Below are 16,960 nucleotides of genomic sequence, written 5' to 3'. Positions count from 1 at the left end.
TGAAGAGGAGAATGGGGACGACTCGTTGATGGTGGACGACTGGACACACGGCTTCTGATTGGATTGTGGCTATTGATGTAGCAGCAGCGGGATGGCGGGAATAAGAGCGCTGCGATCCGGGCGGGTTCCAGTGATGGGATGTGAATGTTGAGTGCTTGGGTGCTTGCTGACTGTGTTGAGCGGCGCTGAGTGCGTTGTGTGACATTGAGTGATGGTTGCTGCGTTGCTTTTTGCTGAGCGAGTGCGTTGCTGAGTGGGCGACAGTACCGCGACCGATACGAGAGCGTGAATGCTGGTTGTCGCCAGAGATGTGCCGGGGAGCAGTGGTTTATCCAGAATCCCAAGCATGGAGGGGTGTTGGAAAAAATTGGGTGGGGGAAGGTCATTGTTATAGTTACGTCATCATTATACCGACATGTGTCTAAAGCTGGAATCGCAAGGTCACCACCTGTAGGGGGTTCACAGGTGAAAAAGTTGGGGGGTGTCACTGAACATTTGGGGGGGGGCGGGTGTTAGGGGGCTGTAGGGAGGTCTGGATAAATCACTGCCGGGGAGGACAATCATAACGCGGGTGGAGGCCGGAAGTGAACTTGCCGTGATCTTCCTGCGGGTCCCCGGTGGAACTGGGGTCCTGGTGCGACTTGCATGCCCTGGGGTGGTTCGCTGCTGGTTTGCAGCTGAAAAATTTAGGATGGTGAATGGCCGAATTACGCCGAACATGGTGTTCGTTGTTCGGGTCACCGATACAGGAGGTGGTTTTCCTCTACATGAGTCCTGACCAGCGATGATGGAATGTCCCAGCGAGCAGATGTGCGTGGCCTCACGCTAGGACGGCGCCGGTAGGAGTGGCGACTGGCTGCCAGGCGCAGCAGAGGCAGTCCTCTTCAGGTACCCGCGGACACGGCTGTAGAGTATAACCAGTGTATAACGACTGCGCCCCTACACCATGTTGGAAGCCCATTGGCCGAGACTGTGCGCGCGCTCCGATTGGTCGTGAATGTTTTGAAACCGCATCTTGTACGCGCGCATGTGCGTGCAGCGTCTCGGCCGTTTCAGCATAGTTTCGAAATAACACGGCCGGCATGTCGTCGTCCTCTGTTCGGTGGTGTCAATCGACAGAACAGTTTGCAGGAATATGATCGCGGGTTTGTTCGTCCGTTGTTGTGAGTCTACGCGCGTTGTGCTGTTTCTGAACACAATCACACGAACAATCTCTCCAATCTATCAACTGCGGTACCGGAATGCTTCATGAGTTGGAGCGCGAAGAAAAAGTTCGGGCGCCGTTGGATTTCGAGGACTGTCAACAAAAACAAAATTACGTGCCACACAAGCGCTTTTCAGTGACTTTCTTTCATCGTTGATTTTCTTAGGCAATTTGAGGTTTTGTTTGTATCTGTCCCTTCCATGTTTGTTCCAGCCTCAGAACATCAGTTTCTCTCTTACACAAGCGCTTTTCGTTTCGCTATAATAGATGCACCGCAAAAGCAGCGAAGGAAGGTGCTCATCATGAAATGGTACGCACTCATGAGACTGGCTCGGTATTAGGAGTTGAACGGTGAACAAGAGAGCCCTGGACCGGTAATCCAGAAGATGTGGGTTCGATCCCTACAGCTGGCTAACCTTTTCAGTGACTTTCATCTTTCATATCGTTGAACGGTGTGTTCGTTCTGCTTCATATTCGAACTTTGTCCCAGTGTGTCAGCAATGCAGTGGGCTTTGTACGCACAGTGCACTCATGTATCAGATCTTTGAATCGGTGCTTTGTATCAAATAAATCTTTATTTTACCCAAAAATCGCTTTAGTTATTTTGAATACCGAATACGGCGGCGGGCCTGAAATCCAGTAGAAGTCGATGGTAGCCAGGAAAGGCCAGCCAGACATTGAGGCTCCTGATTGGCCGACTGGTTGTGCATAATATCCACCACGTCGCAATGTCGCAATTTCATTGGTCGTGTGCCCAGTGTTGTTGGAGCCTGGCAATCCGCCTCGTCGTAGTCGTCGTCGTCGTCGTCCACGGGCCGCCATACACATTTCGCGCGCACCTCACACGATGGCGCCAGGAGCGCTCCATTCGCGCGCCCAATGGCGAGTTTTTGATAGCAGCAGCACGTTGGAACTCGCCTTTGAATTCAATAACGTGTTGCAACACCTCTGACTGCCAACAACTGAAACCAACTGCAAAGATGGATCGTTGCGAACAACGAGACTGCTACATCACGTTGAAAGTTGAAGCTCTCGATTCGCTTTCGAAGGTCTTATGCGAAGAAGATACCTCCCTTGCCGCTGCACTCCATGTGATTCTCGACAGGGTTGCACCCGAAGTCCAGCGGATTATTGCCGGTAAAAATTCAGTGAACGCGGTATCGCTCGCAAATTTGGTCAAGGACATACTCATACATCTGCATCTGCGACAAACATCGCTGACACGTTCGAGCACGTTTAAGTACTGGGACTATGTGAGCGCGCTTTTGTCAATACTTCTTGACTTGAAACTTCTGCTCGTTCACGTCAGTGAATCGCGTAAAGAACTGCGACGTGCCGTTCTCGATCTGTGCTTTCACTTAAACTTCAATCGTCATCAGGTATGGGATGCGATAGTGCACGCACGTTGCATGAAAAAGAAGTTCTTAACCCAGTACCTCCCAGAAGTGATAGAAAAATTAGGATCGTGGTGCCGACAGAAATGTGACGATCCCACACTGTACTTCAAGTTCGTTGTCGTCGTATCGAGCATTGCCAAGTGTAAGAAAGTAGACGATGATCAGAGAAAAAGGCTAAAGAAAGCTCTCGCTTCATTTGAAACGAAGTTCGACTTTCGTGAATGGTTTTTCTGCCAGAGCTTTTCCAATGTGGTGCCACCCGAAACTTGTCCGACAGCGAAGAAGTTACTCAAGTTGTTTTTCGAAGGGAATTTAACGAGGCATCAACTTCATTCGATGTGCGCATCTCTTCAGAGCGTTGCAGCAATCAACGCAGATCTGTGGCGCGATGACAGCGACATGTTCTTCATCGACAACAGAAGGGAGAGTGTCAGCACCGACGCGACGAGTTCCATGGATGCCCTCGAAGGAAGTTTGAAGAGCTTGGAAACACCGGATGATGACTCCAACAGTCTCATCGACGACATCGTTGACTCCGAAACAGTGTCGAGCAGCAGTGAGCTCGCCGAAGACCCGGTGGTTTTCTTGGAGTCGTACTTGTTGAATACTCAGGCCGCGGAGAAGCAAACTACCTCAGAGGGAGGAGGCGGCACCGCGGCATTGCCACTGGTGTTGACTCCGAACGAAGAGAGAGATAACGGAAGCAGTGATCAAACTACCGTTGACGAGTTGAATACAGTCTGGGAGCAAGTCAACGGAGCCACGCTTCGAGCCGGCACTAAGAAAGCGAAGAAGAGGAAAGTTTCGAGTACGTCGGGTCGGCACAAGTACGGTGAACGGAGCGGCAAAGTTAGCGACAGTGTGGTTCACAATGAAGCCATGGACCAGTTGCGCGAAGATGATGTAACAGAGAGCAGCGGAGCACAAAATGAACACGTCGCCTCCTCGCCATCGCATCAAACGGTTACAAAGAAAGAGAGGAAGAGAATGACTTCATTCGTGTCAGACGTCGATAATGATATCACATGTGATGTTGGTGTTGGTCATATTCTTCATTACGACACAGCAGAGCGAGAGAAAACTGAAATGCACGATGGCATATCTGATAGCCACGCAGCCACAACAGATCCACATCGAGTAACTACAAAGAAAAAGAGGAGACTTTCAAGCCGGTCAGATTTGCAGGGCCACAATGAAAGCGATACCGAAGCCGTATGTGCAGGTGTCATTAACCGAAGAAGTGAAGATGATACAAAGGACCACAAGAACACTGCAGCACATGGCACTGACACACAAGACACTCCAGTTATGGAGCTACCAGCTCAAGGTGGTGCTCCAAAAAATGACAAACAAGATGGAACAGCTTCAAGTGGTTCAGAAATGCTGCAGCAGGGATGCAGCGACGAAAGCAGCACCCAGGTTTTTTGTGCTCTCGAAGAAGATGATAGTACAAAGAAGGGGAACGAAGAGGAAGAAGAATTGTTTGAAGCCAGCGATTCCCCCGTTGTAGAGCTGTCACCTGAACTCGGCGAAGAGGGGAGAAGAAACAGGGTTTCGATCATATATGACGCACGTAGCAAAGGTGATGAAGAACACGGTGGCACGGTACATACTGAGGCTGTTGATGATCCAGATGAAGAGGATGGTGTAAATCCAAAGAGTGATACTGAAGAAATGCTCATACTAAAGGATGACGACTTCATAGTACAGCGATGTCAAGAAGACGCTCCACAAAAGAGAAAGAGAAACAGGACACCGTCATGCGGGTCAGATAAGCAGAAACAGGTTAAACTGGTTGATGGAAGTGAACTTGAAGAGCACGAAGAGGCCTACAGAAGCAGCGGAGCACAGGGTGATCACAGTGAAACGTCCGAGATCACCTCTCACCGAGAGCGAGAGAGTGACAGGGAATGTTTCTATGGGCCTGATGCCATGCAAGAGAAGCAGAACGAAGCTGAAAGTAATTTTATTGAATTCGCAGTTGTCAGTCAAGGGTACCCTGCCACGGATTGCAACACAAATCCATCAGCGTCACGAGGGGTCGTTGCTACAGAGAAAGCGGGTTTAAATACGGCACACAAATATAAAGGAGATAATAATGGCGTCTTATGCGACGAAGATGCACCTCGGGTGAATAACGACAATGAAGAAAATCTTTCGGAATCTTCGGGACATGACGCTCTCGAGACCAGCATTTCAGATACAGAAACGGTTGCGCAGGATTCTGACCACGAAGATGAATCTTGCATGACAAGACCCCCGCTTGAAGACGTCTCATCAAAAGTACGGGAAAAAGGTGCGCACACAGTTTCTCCCGATAAATTGGGAGAGAAGAATGACAAAACTGAAGATTCGTTAGGCAGGAAGACGATAGCATTGCGAAGGAGCACTCGGCTGCGTAGGACGTCGGAGGCTCGCGTTGAAGGAGGTCAGGAGAGTAACAGCAATGCAGCAAAGGACGGACGGAATACTCCGCAACCGAGAACGTCACCTTTAATCGAGCGTAACGTCAGTGAAGCGTTAAGTGACACCCAAGATCGGAGCGGCATATCAAATCAAGAAGATGGCAGACAGGACCCAGAAGACATAAGGGAGCAAATGTCCAGAGACGAAGACGGTGGCTGCGACCAGCCCAATGGTGCGGCGCAAGGCAAAGACGAACCAAAGCAGCGTTGTCTCTCGAATCCAGTTTGGACGCGCGAGATGACCCAGGGAGCTCATATAACGGAGGGAAGGATGCCATCCGACAGAGACGTTCCGTCAGCTTCTCTTGGAACAGATAACCGTGACAGTCCGGTGAAGACGACGACTGGCGATAGTGATGGTCTGGCAAACTCTTCTAGCGTGGAAGATAGTGGCAGTACTACCAACCCTACCAACTTGCAGATGTGCGAGGGCGTGGATAGTGAAGGGGAAGGAAGTTCCGTTCCCGTGTCGCAGTTGCGTCTTGTCTCCCGTCGCACACCGCGAGAATCGGCATCTCGAGAAGGCGGAGAATACGCACAGTCCGCGGCGCAAGGAAGCGGCGCGGAAGACGGCGGCGAACTGACGCAGATTTGTGCCGTCATAGGCTACGACCGGGAGGACGTTGCGGGATTGCCACAAAAGAAGAACGCGGAAGTGGTTTCCGTGACGACGCTCCGTCCGAGGTCCTCGCGTCGGAGTGCGGCCGCCGCACGGACTAAAATGGAAGAGGTATACAGGAAACTGTCGCAGAGAAGCAGATTTAATAGCAGTCCTGAGTCGACAACAACTGCAGACGTAGAAGGAACAGCAGCTGACATTCTTGAGGGCGGCGAGGAGGAGAGTGAAAACGACTCGAGTCCGTGCCGAACTAGGGCGGCGGCAAAACGAACGCCGAGTATGCCCGAAGGTTCTAATTCCGAGACACCAGCTAAAGTCCAAGGGAATGTCAAGAGAGCAACACTGACTCCCGAGTCGAAAGTTCTTTTAACCAGGCTCGACCAATTAATAAGCAGTCCAGCGCAACCTGAAAACATTACTGGCCCCAGAACTAAACCTGAAAAAGCTACAGTGGCAAAAGTGAATTCTAAAAGGACCTTGTTCAGCAAGGTTCCTAAAAGCCCCGCAGTAGATTCAGTGTCTGCTAGCTCGGCAGACAACTCAACACTCTGTGCCGTCTGTTTAAGTAAAACTGTTAGCATTAACGGAACTCCTACACAGGACCCTTCCGCAACGGTTGATGGAGGAGGGGCACAGGAACAAAATCTCGCAAACCAAATGGCAGGACCTTCAACGTTGACCAGTACTGCTTCTACTCCAACGAAGCAGATGAGCTCCTCAACACAATTAACGACGCCGGTAACCCGACAGAGTAGGCTTAACGAAACTCCATCAGCGTCGACCTGTACCACTTGTACTCCAACGAAGCAGATGAGTTCCTCAACGCAAGTAACGACGCCGGTAACCCGACGGAGTAGGCTTAGCGAAACTCCTTCAGCGTCGACTTCTACTACTACTTCTCCAACGAAGCAGATGAGCTCCTCAACGCAAGTCACGACGCCAGTAACCCGACGGAGTAAGCTTAGCGAAACTCCGTCAGCGTCGACCTGTACCCCTTCTACTCCAACGAAGCGGCTGGGCCTTTCAGTGCAAGTAAGAACTCCGGTGACCCGACTGAGTAGGCTTAGCGAAACTTCCGCGGCGATCACAGTCGGGCCAGAAACCGTCGGGAGGGAAAAGGGAAAACCAGAGAAATGCTTGCAGACGCCAAGGAGGGAAAGTGCACGTCTAAAAGCATTGACACCGGGGCCGAAGACACGGCGGCACCTGTAGCCGAGGCAAAAGCAGTAGTACAGACATTTACTGAGATGCCGCGAATGTGCCGCTAACGCAGAAACAATTCACGGTCACAAATAGGTTGGTGCAATGTTCAGATCAAATCTCGCAAGACGCGTTACATTATGCTTTTTATTACGAGTACAATCTGTTTATGTCATATAAAGTATACACAACAGTAGAGTTCTTAGTTGTGCTTCGGTATATTTGCGCGTGTTGGATAGGAACACATCAGTTTGTCTTCCGTTTGACAGGATCCACGGATAGCTTCGCTGCGAGTCCGTCCTGCGTGTAAATTTGTCAAATAAATTTTCATTATGACAAAAGTAAAATCCCCGCGCGAAGTGTTACGTACAGCAAACTTGATCTGGTTGATGTGGTAGCGGATGCCACCCTCTGCGTCGCACTTTGCCATGTGTCTCCTTTCCGGATCTCCAGCGACCAAGACTTCTCCGTTTTCGTCGGCCTTCGAGGATATCAACCCTGTTAGAGTTGCACTTTGGAAAAGGGTGATAGAAGAACTGTTTTCACGGTGAAAGATCACGGGCATTACATATCTTCGTTGCATCATTACAGGAGGCGTGTAGCTCCTGGAATGTCGTCACGTAATATTAAATTCATTTGCAGACAGGATATCTAGAAAACCACGTCGAAAAATAATATATTCGTGGAAACTTGTGGTGCAGAGCACATCCCCTAAGAAACACGGAGTTCTGCTGTAAAGTAAGCCGCATCAATATTAAATTGTGCGATTGCTGCATGTTGTCTGCTGCCAGTGCTGACCAGAAGCGCAGGGAAATTGCAAGTTTTGATACCGCTATGAGATAAAAGGCAGAAAATCGTAAAGTAAAACTGGAAAAGCTGAAGGGTTTCAGTTAATGGGTGAGATTAGAGCTGAGGTTAAAGCAACGAAAGAGTGCAAGACATACAGGTTCAGTTCCTCGTGCAGTGTCCATGAGGTCTTGCATTCTGTCTTCAAACCCAGGAGCAAAAGCTGTTGGGTCTATTGCCACAAAACAGTGTCCCTGCAAAGCAACGTCAATTTTTTCACACTATGTTAAATCCAGTAAACACATATGTATATTTTTTGTTGACAAGCAAAGCTTCCTAGTAGATGCAATAGTTGAAATGAAAAAAAATCTTTTACCGCTTGTGGAGCCTGTGGCTGAAACAAGCACACTCTAAAAGTGCAATCCTTAGTTCTAGTTTTTTTGTGATGTTTCTTTTCCATGTTATGGAATATGACGGAGCAACATGCTCTGCATCTTCTTACACATGTTATGCAATGTACTGCAATTCTGTACAGAATGACGTGCACCTAGCAAAGCAGAAATTATGCAGAAAGCAACAGTTTGCAGTTTGAAATTGCCAGTAAAATGCTCCCAGAGAAGGGAAAGCAGGTACCACCTCTTAATGCAATAGCAAGTGCCATAGTGGTGTGAGGGCCTTCATGTCTTGCAGCATTGCCAGAGGGCAACCATAACTGCCTTTTGTCACTTGTAGCCCTTTTGGCACATTCCTAGCATAGGCTGGCAACTACGTCTTTCCGCCTAGTTTTTCTCGCCTATTGAGCTACACTTTGGTTCATGTTTCACATTGTGTACAGTTCTCGTAACTAGACCAGCATAAAGATGGATGGTAACAGGCTTAATTCATGCGGTCTTTAACGTTGACTGGCATTCACACATCAGTGAAAGCAGGGAAGGGATGACACAGAAGGAATCACTTCTCCGCAAGACAATAGAGAACGTTTGTTCGCACAGCGCTCAGAAACTGCGTAACAATATCGTCAAAACGGAAGTACTGGCGTGTTCTCCTTGCTTTGCCCTTGTCAATGACACATTTTGTAGAATTCCAGGACTACCCGTTGATTTGTATTGAGCCCGAATTCGCAAATATTTTAGCGCGCGACACTCTATCGAGATGGCAGCACACGTTCGGGACGCACCAAAATTTAATTCATTAAAAATCGACGGCTCAATCTTGTCCTCTAAAAAATACGCCATTGACTAGAGAAACGCTAAGAGAACACGCCAGTACCAGTCTTACGATGATCGTTTATAGCATTCACGTGTCTTGCGCGAAAGAAAATCACCCATAGGTTTCTTAATATGTGATTCCCCTGCCTGCTTCTGCAAGAAAGAAGAAGAAGAAAAAAAAACAACGTATTATGTCCCTTACCAGGTCGGCCTTGTCAGTGGTGTTGAGCCAGTTACGGACGTTCGGACCGTAGTGAGCCCCGCCGAGGATTCCACAAAACAGTTCCACAACCATGGCTAACCCGTACCCCTTGTAGCCACCTGAGTTGTTTACATGTAAATACACCGTACTTCATAGTGTGCTCTTGCAAGTAAATTGGCAAGCGGCACTGTAATGGGGGGTGGGGGTGACATACTTGTTTCGACAGGACCTCCGAGAGGTAGAAGGGCTCCCTTCATTGCCTCCTCTGGATCTGTGGTGACCTAGAGATGTTGAAGTTTACTACGTTAGTGAAGAATAGATACACGTACATGTTCTTAATTTTGGTTATGATGTTCGCGTGGGTCCTTGAAGGAATATGGAAATTTTTGCTGCGATACTGTGGAAAGTAAACGACAAAAGTAGTCTTTTGGTATCCGACGTAGTCTTGTGCTGTAGATCTTAGGCAAGAAAAGAAAGGTACGGCACTTCTGGTGAGATTTGTTCCGCAACAATCGTAATCTTACCTGGGCATTGTGGAACTTATTTGCATCCTATCTGCCATCGCAACTGTCTCCTTATTCAAATGCATCCAAATTCATTATTGAAATTTTCCTGTCCCTCCATAGAGAGTAAAAAATCTTAGTACTAGCTCGCAATTTATTTATTAAAAAAAAAAATCTCCGAGACTCTATGCCCATAGTTCACAACCAATGTTAATTCACATGCAACTTGACTCTCGTACCTTTCCATTCGGGTCTACGGCCCAGCCCTTGGGAATGGGTTCTCCTTTACGTTTCTGTAGCTCGATCTGAAAGGCACATCTCCGAGTCAGAATAAGCTTAATGCCGTACAAAAAAAGAAAAAAAAAATCTGTACCTTCCCCAAAGCAACAGCAGAAGTTGCCATGTCCAGGACAAATTCATCTCCATTCTTCGCAGGTGCGGCAACACTGATTGGATTCGTACTCAACAACTTCTGAAGTAGTATCACGATGAACACTAATGTCAATATGCTCGAGGACAATGCCTAAAAGTAGAACGTACGGCCCTACCTTTTTTCCGCCTGTTGGCACCACAAGAGGTGATCCATTGGTAAAACTCATTCCCTAGAATATTTTAATATACTTCAATGTAGCTTTACGTTGGTTGGAGTTGTTAGTTGTAGCATTGCGCAAACATAGCCGATGCCTTAGGACTTGACCCGGATGGTGAACATTCATCTCTACTAGAACCTGACAGACTTAACAGTGATTAGTCTGAGCAGCTCTGAATGCTTGCTTTAGTGTGCATTAAAGCACTGCACGGGCTGCATTTTTAGGCCCAGACCCGCCTGCCGTTGATTTGCCCGCCCGGCCCAAGCCCGAAGGATTCTAAGTTTTTCGGCCCAAGCCCGGCTTGAGCTCGATAAATTTATAGGCTGTCCGGCCCGGCCCAGTGTATCAGGGTGTAAAATGTGATCGTGGCTAACTAACAGAGGAGTAACATAGGCTCAAGCTCGATATAGGCCCGGCAGTTTACCCATAATGGCCAAACTTGAGCCCATCCCAGGCCCGCAAAAAGAAAGGTGTGCCCAGCCCGCGAAAAAGGACCACTGGCAAAGACAGAACTGGAAAAGATAATGACCAACAGACTCGGGCCTAAGAAAAATTCTTGAAAAGGACTGGAGCTTGTACGGTGCTTTAGTGCGAATGATGAAAGTCGTATGTCTTACAAGCATGCCTTGAGCAGTAGCCATCAAAGTATAATAGCCAGCAATGCCAAAATGGTTCGAGCCTGTTAGGAAAATAAAGAAAAACAAACAAAAAAATGCAACATTACATTTCCAAGGAGATCGTGGGTCTGACCTTTCCAGGTTACGCAGCGTCTGCAAGTCTGGTGGGAAAAACCATAACAAGGTGCTACTTGTACTTGTAGGTATTATCAGGCTAAGGTATGCAAGGCTCTCAATTGACTTTATACCAAATCGCACACGGAACCTGGAGGCTATGTAGAAAAATGTGTGTACGTAAAAGAATGTGTTTCCATTTGGTGACCTTGTCAATTTTTGTGTCAACAATCTTTGAAGAATGTCGCCACAAATCATAAAGATTTCCCAGATTTCGATCAAAATCAATCCAAGGCTTGCACACAAACACTCCTAAGAACATTGATGTGTTTGTGTGCCTCGGTTGATTTCAATCACATTCACCCTAATCTTGCCTGCCTTGTTCTTGCACATACATGTGTGTGTGCTTAAGATAAAGCATGAAGAAGAGAATGTGAAGAGGGTGAACATGCGTCCTGTCTGTCCAAAAGACTATCGTCGGCAATTTGTTCGTAAGCTGTACCAGCTGTGGCATAATCGGTAGTGCACCTGACAGAGAATCGAGAGGTGTGATTCCAGCTGCTGTCTGGCTTTTGCAATCACTGTAAATGTTCAGTGTGGTGTTATTTTACCTGGAAAAGTCATACCCCCATACATGCAGTGAAGCATTACTTACCTCTCGCAACAACCCAACCCACACCAGTTTCTCTGGCTTTTTTGATGGCCAACTGCATGCAGAACATCCCGACGACTGGACCTAAGACGTTGTTTCCGTCCACCATTGCTGTTCCAGCTCGTTCAGACACTATGGTTGGCTGCCCTTTTGGCTCACATATCTTCCTTGAGATGTCGTTTACGTACATTTCTTGGAAGAAAATAATGTTCCTTTTAAAGGAGCAATGAAAGGACAATTGTGCTTCATCCATCAAGTAGCCTATTAGGAACGACCATGCAAGATGTTTTCTCTGCACAGCATCACTGCGCAACTTATTTTACAAACACTCCTGTGTGCACACAGTGTGCTGTTATATAATAACTGAGCAAGTGTGTATGTGTTACATAAAAATCACTCTTGGGAAATAACTTAATTAACAATTCTAATACCGATAAAAAAAACTGAGTGACAACGAAAGGGACAGAAAACGAGGCAATCAGTAAAACACCATACTGTAAACACAGCGCAGTACACAACACTGTAAAACACAGTAAACACAGCACCGTGTTTACTGTGTTTTTTCTCGTTTTCTGTCCCTTTCGTTGTCCTCTTGCACTGGGTTTTTTTAATTTTTTTTTAGAATGGATCACCAACCTGCCCGAATTTTAACTTCGTTTTAGTTTACAAATTTTTACAGTAGCTAGCTACTGCAAAGTTAACTAGTTAGTATACTACTTTCTTCCTACAATGGAACTTTCAACCGAGACTGGTTACTTGCTGCAGTAACCCGCTACTGCTCTCGTTCTGTCTTCCGTGAACAGGGACAATGACAACACATTCTTGGGTAAATTGCGATGAACCTATCGGCACATTTAGAGCTTCTGGAGAACTGGCTACTCTATGTCCTGCTTCTAATTCTCTAATGCTAAAGCTAATTCTCTCGTGTAGATTTGGAACAAAATTTGTTTGCCAAGTAACTAGTACAGCTGTAACCTAAGCAGTTACTATTTGTGTAAGGCAACTTTTTCATGACTGATAAAAACCTACACCCCACTGTCTGCAGTTAAGTTTTGCTCGTGCATATGAATCCCACGGGGAGGAACAAGGCAGCGAAGCCACAAAAGCAGACCCATGCTTACCCAGTCTATTAAGGCCGTGACTGAAGTGACCACGGTGGTCCCCTGCGACCAAGACATCCGCCAAGGCCTCTGCGTGGCTTTTCTCCGTCCCAACCTTCTCCATGCAACGGATGATGAAGGACTTCATCTCCTGCTTCTCGACCAAAATTCCTTCCGCTGCCATGGCCCTCGATTTCGTTGAAAAGCTGAAACCTCTTCGCACGCTGCCTGCACTCTTCAACAGTGCCCTTGGTACGACCAAGTATGACATTATCTTGCCCGGATTGTGTCCCTTCCCCTTCCTACTGATAACAGAAAATGGAGATGCGTCACAGAGTCACCCCTATTTTTGTTTTCGTTTTTATCTTGCGTTGGCTCAGTTCCTGTCGTGAGGATGTTGTGGAGCGGAGCACAACAGGAACCTATTCATTCATATTTTCCGCCACCCCGTAGGATGTGCAGATTTGAATCTAGGGAGGCAGCTCTGCATCCAGACACAAATACAGTATGATTACATACACTTAACAGTGTTGCTAGACCAAAAGAGGGTTATTTTGAACAGCATGGGAGATATATTATGCGAGACCTTTGTCATACAAAATGGCAGTTTTATGGGATGATTTGAAAATACTTTGCACTGTTAAGTGAGTTTTGTCACGAATTAGGAATTTGTTCCAAACGGTTTGCAGGGTTAAATTTGTATAGGAAATTATGTCAATTATGATATAGACATTGCTGCAAAATATAACTTAGGAAAGGAATTTAAAAAACAGCAATTTGCAAGCTTTACATACTCAATTTTTTTTTAAATACACGGTAGCAAGATTGTGCATAGTATGACCTTGCTTGACCTTCAAATGCAAAAAATCACCTTTATTTGGATCTTCCCCCCACTGAGTCCTCAAAGCATGGATTTTGCAATTTCTGAATTTTATTACAGTCTTAAAAAAACATTAAAATTGAATCGAAACCACAGCAGTTACACAATTGGTGTGTCCAAATACACTGTACATGCACAAAACTACACCCGCGAATCTGCACTGGATTTCACAGTCAATTCTGACACACCAGCACAAAGTGCTTCGTCCATACACTGTTCAGCTTCTGTTGCAGATTCTGGCTTTGCAAGTTCTCCTCTTTTCTTCATGAGGTTGGCCTTCTTGTAAGGGGGGTCGATCGGGGGCTGTACGGGCGGGTGGTACGTGTACTCCTTCCCAGTTCCCAGCTATCAAAAGTGGAGAGTGTCAGTCAAAAACAGAGATGCGAAGCCCCGAAAAAAAAAAAAGTTCTTTTTTTCGTTTTTTTTCCCCTAGTCTCTGGAAAAAATTGCCCAAAATTTCCGGGCGACAAAATTCAAAAATGTTAATTTTCGTGCCTTCGATGCGTTCGAACCCGCCAACAGTGCCTTGGGTGCCTCTAATCCGCGAACAACCACAAACTTAGAGCTCCGTCTGGCTGCTCCAAGCGATCGCCGTCGCGTTCACATAATGTCTGAGTTCTGATCGGAGTGGGCGGGTTGTTCCAATTACCTATCGCTGAGTAGACAGCAGTCTCATGGGATGCTCTGCTCTGCATTTATGCCTAGAGGATGAACGCTACTAAAGTTTCTAGCTCATTGTATGCTGTGGCTTGGCCGGCAATGCTTCGACTCAGCAGTAACCACGTTTGTTTCCATTTTTTCCAATTTTTCGGAAAAAAAAAAAAACCAGAGAAAACCCGTTTTTTTTTTCGAGCGATTCAAAATTTCCGGAAATTTTGCATCTCTAGTCAAAAAAAAGACATATGGCCAAGGGCTGTTATAGCTCGTAGCCGTAGATAGGGCACCTAGCTTTCCGCGAATCCGCAGAAATCGCCACGTCTCGCAGGACCTGCTGTCTCCCTCCGAATCGTTCATTTATTTGCGGAATATTCGATATCCGATAGAATTATGTGAAGACTTCAATCGATCTGTGACATTTTCGTGGGTTACGCCTGATGAGTTTCAACTGCAGTGCAAGACACACCGATAATGCTGGCACTTACACGGCTGAATGCGCCGCGACGAAAGAAAGTTTGACGACAGTAACGCCTGGAGAGAGACTGACAGGGTTGAGTCTTGTCTTTTTTTTTTTTTGTGCACTTAAAAGTTGCAAAAGGCTGGGAAAAGCATGCGGGATTGTTTTGGTAATGCAATCTTGGAAGAATGCTGCAGTTTTCTTTCCTTGTTTTCTCTCGCCCGCAGAATCCCGCGGATTTGTAAATCCCATATCGCGGAAGAGTAAATTTTCCACCTCAGAGAGCTAGGGGGCTTTAGCCACAGAATAATACGCGTACGTGCACTTACGTTTAATGGGTACGTTCTGTCAGAGTCGTAGCTGTTCAGGTCTCCGCAAACCAGGAAAGGCACCAAGGTTCGATTTGGCTCTTCAGAGTTTGTTTTACCTAGAACAAATTTTTTGGATTGCCGTTCTGAACATAAGTGGCTTTATCAAGGCGGAAATGGACTCGTAGCTTTACACTGCATATAGATAGATCCTTGTGGCTTCATGTTTCCTTCAAAAATTGGGTCACATCACGTGAATGTGCAGATTTTTGGGTGGAAAAGAGAAAAGGTGCTTTTCAGCGAAGAATATCTAAAGTCCAAACAAAGCCGTACAGTTCTCGAATTCCTATCTTTCTTGGCATAGTGAAAATGTAACTTACAGAGCTCTTCGAAGTTTCTCGTACACATAAAGGGCTTGTAACCTTCGGGAGGCGCGTAGTTTTGGCAGACGACGAAGGATTCTGCGGACAACACGGAATTTTTACTTCCCGGCGATACACGAGTAAACGGGGTATAAAAAAGGTGCACGCTCTTACCAATGCTAGAATTGCGGCTGCTCCGAGGTTTGGCTATGGTGACGTGTGGGAAAAATACTTTGAGCTGGGTATACAACAGCATTACGTCTTTCCCGCGAAATATCTGCAGTGTTTCACAAAAGTATGAGATACACAGAGAAAGGTTTTGGATAACAGTGTTCACTTTCTTCGATTGCCATTATTCAATAGTTTTCACCTTCGCTACATATGTTCCTCCATCCTTGAGAATGTGCGTCGTTATGTTCAGAGCCTGAAAGTAAGCAGCAAAATGAAAAATACCTGGTTGTCCCAAGATAAAGTACAGCGTTCCTTCCATCTCATAAAAAATATAGCAGACATGGCAGATGCAAAAAATCTGAGTTTATCGGATAAATCCGAAAAGTCTGAAGCCTATCTATAGGTTGCAAGTAGTACGTAGTAGAAACCATAGAGTAGTACATAATATGGTGAAGTTTTTCAGTAGTCCAAAGAACTTCACTATAAAGAGGTTCTATTGTACACATAAATATTTGCACTGGATGGTTACAAGGGTCATTACCGACAAAAGGAGTTCGCCTTGGATGTATTCATCAATGTCATGAAGGCCAGTTACTAAAGTGAAATAGATAAATAAAAGTCACGATAGTTTGCAACTCCTGTTGTTCATTCTCGTCTTGTTTGAGACTTACCGTCCGGGGCGCCATCACACACAACAAGATCTGCCTTTTCGCCCTCAAAATAGCTTATGATTTTCTGTGCAGTTGAAATCTAGAAAAGAAAATGTTGTCGAATACCTTGTGAACCATTTTAAACTTTTTTTTTTCTTTTTTTACCTCAGTGATATCCCCTTGCAACTGAATAACTCCTGGAAGAGGAGCCATCGCTTGCAAGTCAACAGCAACGATTTTAACGTCATCTCCACTGGAAGAGTTCTGCCTGTAAAAATACCGCACCTGATTTACCGATTTAAGAACCGTCAACAATTATTGCTGAAGAACTTACCGCAACTTTCGGGAGAGGACCTGACTCCAACTTCCGGGAGCTGCACAGAGATCGACAGCCTTCTGCACACCTATGAGAAAGAACGTGATACATATTGAACAGCGCACAAGGCGCACACAAACAATAGTGTTATAAATATAACATGCATCAAAGGGGCATACTCCTACCTGAAAATATATCAAATTCCTCGTTAATTTGAAGAAGTTTGAATGCACTTCGTGCTCTCCAGCCTTCCTCCTTTGCTAAGCGGTAATATATGTCGCGCTTATCTTTGGATGAACGTCCCATTTTAACTTGAATGTACTTTATCGAAAGTGTATTCTAAGTAAATATCTTGTACTTGCGCACGAAGCGTGCACGAGTGACAGGAAAACTTCAAATCGCCATTCTATCAATGTGCCTCTGTCGCTTTTGTTTTCTATATTCAGATTCAGCTATCTTTGGCTTTGGCTCTTATGTGGATTGACTCGAATCATGATGATGA

At 46.2% G+C, this 16,960-nt stretch overlaps 3 protein-coding genes across 3 annotated transcripts; 1 reads left to right on the top strand and 2 right to left on the bottom strand.

Annotated features, from left to right (window-relative positions):
• The first annotated feature begins 2,003 nt into the window (after nt 1-2,003).
• LOC135390640 (uncharacterized) lies at nt 2,004-7,083 on the top strand. The gene has a single exon (XM_064620420.1). It carries the CDS (start codon nt 2,185-2,187, stop codon nt 6,895-6,897), a length of 4,713 nt encoding a protein of 1,570 aa, XP_064476490.1. The 5' UTR covers nt 2,004-2,184; the 3' UTR covers nt 6,898-7,083.
• On the bottom strand, nt 7,014-13,170 carry LOC135390641 (uncharacterized oxidoreductase YjmC-like). Its single transcript, XM_064620421.1, has 11 exons — nt 12,679-13,170; nt 11,561-11,749; nt 10,792-10,853; nt 10,133-10,186; nt 9,958-10,056; nt 9,824-9,889; nt 9,296-9,362; nt 9,082-9,200; nt 7,830-7,925; nt 7,256-7,366; nt 7,014-7,185 (listed from the first exon to the last, which is right to left on the bottom strand). The coding sequence occupies exons 1-11, from the start codon at nt 12,926-12,928 to the stop codon at nt 7,132-7,134; spliced, it is 1,167 nt and encodes a 388-aa protein (XP_064476491.1). The 5' UTR covers nt 12,929-13,170; the 3' UTR covers nt 7,014-7,131.
• A 396-nt stretch (nt 13,171-13,566) lies between these two features.
• Nucleotides 13,567-16,901, bottom strand: LOC135392617 (tRNA (cytidine(32)/guanosine(34)-2'-O)-methyltransferase-like). The gene is made up of 10 exons (XM_064623327.1): nt 16,644-16,901; nt 16,477-16,546; nt 16,308-16,410; nt 16,164-16,242; nt 16,034-16,086; nt 15,692-15,745; nt 15,496-15,598; nt 15,340-15,420; nt 14,981-15,078; nt 13,567-13,882 (listed from the first exon to the last, which is right to left on the bottom strand). The coding sequence occupies exons 1-10, from the start codon at nt 16,762-16,764 to the stop codon at nt 13,679-13,681; spliced, it is 966 nt and encodes a 321-aa protein (XP_064479397.1). The 5' UTR covers nt 16,765-16,901; the 3' UTR covers nt 13,567-13,678.
• Nucleotides 16,902-16,960: the final 59 nt, after the last annotated feature.

The sequence above is a fragment of the Ornithodoros turicata genome, chromosome 4 (assembly GCF_037126465.1).
Source record: "Ornithodoros turicata isolate Travis chromosome 4, ASM3712646v1, whole genome shotgun sequence".
NCBI lineage: Eukaryota > Metazoa > Arthropoda > Arachnida > Ixodida > Argasidae > Ornithodoros > Ornithodoros turicata.
This window is presented reverse-complemented; position numbering and strand designations above follow the sequence as displayed.